General features: G+C 44.1%; 1 protein-coding gene across 1 annotated transcript; it reads right to left on the bottom strand.

Moving 5' to 3' along the window:
- Nucleotides 1-1,185: 1,185 nt before the first annotated feature.
- Nucleotides 1,186-1,713, bottom strand: LOC145820049 (uncharacterized). Its single transcript, XM_082914466.1, has one exon. The coding sequence runs from the start codon at nt 1,711-1,713 to the stop codon at nt 1,186-1,188; it is 528 nt and encodes a 175-aa protein (XP_082770592.1).
- Nucleotides 1,714-3,898: the final 2,185 nt, after the last annotated feature.

Raw genomic sequence — 3,898 nt, 5'->3', positions numbered from 1 at the left:
GTGCTCCGAATTCGAAGCCTTTTTTGGCCCAAACGTGACATCCACGAACGGGGCTCTGAATTCGGAGTCTTATTATGTTGGCCAATCCATGAAGGGTGTTTCGAATTCGGAGTCTTTTTCGGCCCAAATGTGACATCCACAAAGGTCGCTCCGAATTCGAAGGCTTACTCGGCCCAAACGCGACATCCATGAATGGGGCTCCGAATTCGGAGTCTTATTGGGTTGGCCAATTGTGATATCCACAAAGGACGCTCTGAATTCGGAGGCTTATTCGGCCCAAACGTGACATCCACGAATGGGGCTCCAAATTCGAAGTCTTATTGCGTTGGCCAATCATGATATCCACGAAGGGCGCTCCGAATTCAGAGGCTTATTCGGCCCAAACATGGCATCCACGAATGGGGCTCCAAATTTGGAGTCTTATTGTGTTGGCCAATCGGGATATCCACGAAGGGCGTTTCGAATTCGGAAGCTTATTTGGCCCAAACGTGACATCCATGAATGGGGCTCTGAATTCGGAGTCTTATTGGGTTGGCCAATCGTGATATCCACGAAGGGCGCTCTGAATTCGGAGGCTTATTCGGCCCAAACATGACATCTATGAATGGGGCTCCGAATTTGGAGTCTTATTGTATTGGCCAATCGTGATATCCACAAAGGGCGATCCGAAGTCGGAGGCTTATTTGGCCCAAACGTGACATCCACGAATGGGGCTCCAAATTCGGAGTTTTATTATGTTGGCCAATCGTGATATCCACGAAGGGCGCTCTGAATTCAGAGTGTTTTTCGGCCCAAACGTGACATCTACGAAGGGCGCTCCGAATTCGGAGGCTTTTTCAGCCCAAACGGGACATCCACGAAGGGCGCTCCGAATTCGGAGGCTTATTTGGCCCAAACGTGACATCCACGAATGGGGCTCCGAATTCAGAGTCTTATTGCGTTGGCCAACGCAATAAGACTCTGAATTCGGAGCCCCATTCGTGGATGTCACGTTTAGGCCGAAAAAGACTCCGAATTCGAAGTCTTTTATTCGTTATTAAACCATTATTAACAAGACTGCGATAAGAAAGGGCATTGCATTGGGGGATTAAAAGATGTATACATAACATATCAAGAAAAATTTGAAACAAACTGGCATGCTGTACAAGTTGGCTTAGTGATAAATTTACGCAAATGTATGGAATTCTAGGGGCGTGGCAAACTTCTCCCAGCCATGTCTTTAAGCCGATACGTCCCTGTTCCGGCGATTGAATCAACCTGATAAGGGCTGTCCCAGTTGGGGCCTAATTTTTCTTCTATCGGATTCTTAGTAACAGGAAGCACTTTCTTGAGGACCAATTCTCTAGGTGTATAATGATGCAACTGTACGCACTGATTATATGATTTAGCGAGCTGTTGCTGATATCGCATCATGCGCTCAAGGGCATGATCTCGGCGTTCTTCAATCAGAGTCAAGTCTAAGGCCAACATCATGTCATTATGGCCCATGTCAAAAACCTTGGATTTCAGCATAGGTAGGCCAATCTCTAGGGGGATAATTGCCTGGGTTCCAAAGCACAAAGTGAACGGCATTTCCCCAGTGGATCGCCTTGGAGTAGTGCATTGAGCCCACAACACACTAGGCAACTCTTCGACCCATCTACCTTTAGCTTTTTCCAACGTTTTCTTGATCCCCGTCCAAGATGACTTTATTGGATGCTTCCGCCTGACCATTGCTTTGTGGATATGCCAGTGAGGAAAATTAAGGCCGGATACCATACGTGTGATATCCATGTTCCGTAACATGTTAATTGGTCCTTAATATGAGTATGATTATGTGTTTAATATGATTTTGTGTGCCATTATGAGAAAATATGTGGTTTTGAATTTCTATCTGTTCACCGTAGGAATATCTATTTGATTATCTGCTTTGGGAATTAAATTGAAGGCCTTATCGGCCACAGAACTTGAAATTGATTATGCCATTATGATTGTCATAATTTTTAGAGCCTACGGTGAAATTTTATTGAAAATTGATTCAGATCAGAGTAAATTGATTAAATTGATGAATTAGTGCCCACTTACTTTATTATTATTATATTGGTTGTAACCTCCACTTCTTTCTCCTTTTTACTTAACCGCTTACAATGGTTAGTTCTAGGGCACGTTTCAATTAGCATCCTTATGCTATGCATGTTTGCATCATTCATCTGTATTGCATGCACCGGGCTTGGCGCATCATACTAACTGCATTATATTTCAATTCTAAGTTGAATACATGTATCGAATTGTCGCATCTCACATGCCATTTTAGACTAGCCGAGCCTATTCTAGTTGCATTTTGTATGTGATGCATTAGCCATCTTAACATGGACTTGGATCATACATTGATTACTAACATGTTCTTTATTTTGGCTCGGAGTACACTGTGAGTGTTTATGCTTTTGCATCTCGCATGTATGTGCCATGAGGCTAATTGCTTATGTTATATAACTGCCTGAATGCCTGTGGATGAAGGTTGGATTGCTTGAATTAGGATAATTCTTTGAAATCTGCATTTTTAGCCTACTTGAGAGTAGCAAACTTCAAACCATTTCCAAACAAACATGAGATGTTTTGTTCCAACTTAGGTGATCTAGTCTATACTTGTATGCTGTGCGCATCACGTAGTAAGCTAGCTAATAACCGAAATAAGAACACATGTGTTTTCAAAAATAAAATATTATGCTTAGTACAGGCCGATCTTCGGATCGGGCGAGCGGGGGTGCTCATAGATGACCTTCCCCAATCGTACCCAAGTTCCCGAGCCGAAGCAACTTTGGTGATGACGGACACGTGGCCTTAGGCAATGAGTCAGGGTTTCCTAAATTCCCCAAAAAAAAAAATATTTAGGTGGGGACTCTGTATCTGGCAAAGCAGTCCATGTTTGGCACTTCTTTCTTAAAAATCAGTTTTCCAAAATTATTTGCCGGATTTGGACTCTTTGGTGATTTATCAGTCTGACATTGCACTTTGCGGGATTAGATTCAGAACCGTGACATTTGAGTCCAAACTGTAGAAGCATGAGACCCTCGGGGCGCGTCTACGGTTTCTGGCGACTCTGCTGGGGATTTAGAGAACTTGATTCGAACACATGATATCTTGTTTTGACTACACTTATGTGTCTCCTTGCATTGCATTTGCATTGGTGCGCCTAGGACACCGCGTTTGCTGCATGCTATTCTTGAACGGTTTGTCGGAGGCTTGCTTTGAGAAGCGTGCCATAAGGCTGACCGGTTGCGAGCTCTGCCATGACGGGAACACAAACCCCGATTTTTACCGAGACACCCCTTTTGACCATTCGACCTAGTGCATATTCGGAATCCATAGTGACTATTCCAAACTAGGATAGGTCGCTACCCGATTATAGGTTGTTTGAAACCGCTGTGTGCGTAGCGAAACCCTAGTTCCTGACCAAATAGGACAGAGAAACCCTGCCCCAACATACGGGTGTTTTGACTCTCGTTTGCTTGCTATGTGCTTTTAGAGTGTGCCTCTATAGGAATACGCGTATCAGTTTGCAAGTCCGGGTATCAGGCCTACGGGTATCAGTATTTTGAGAATCAATTATATCTGCAGGTATCAGATTCAGTTTTGGGGCAGTAATGTGGGGAACAGTGATCAGTGGTCGAATACAGTTATTCAACTATGCTTGTGTCTATTCTGGTGTAATTGGGCTGAGATGCTACCTGTTTTCTCTTTCAGTTCAGAGATTCGATTCTGAGCAACCAGTGTTCTCCTCCGTTGAGGCAAGGTAGAAAAGGGCCAATCAAGGCTTACCGATTCATCACATCCGTCAGCCACCAGCCACATCACCTCTGTTCAGCAGACTAGTGATGACACAGAATTCAGAAGAAATTGTGGTCATGGCAGTGGCACT

This window comes from Camellia sinensis, chromosome 1 (genome assembly GCF_055761805.1).
Source record: "Camellia sinensis isolate YWXY chromosome 1, ASM5576180v1, whole genome shotgun sequence".
Classification (NCBI taxonomy): Eukaryota; Viridiplantae; Streptophyta; class Magnoliopsida; order Ericales; family Theaceae; genus Camellia; species Camellia sinensis.
Note: the sequence above shows the minus strand (reverse complement) of the source record. Positions and strands in the feature narration are given on the sequence as shown.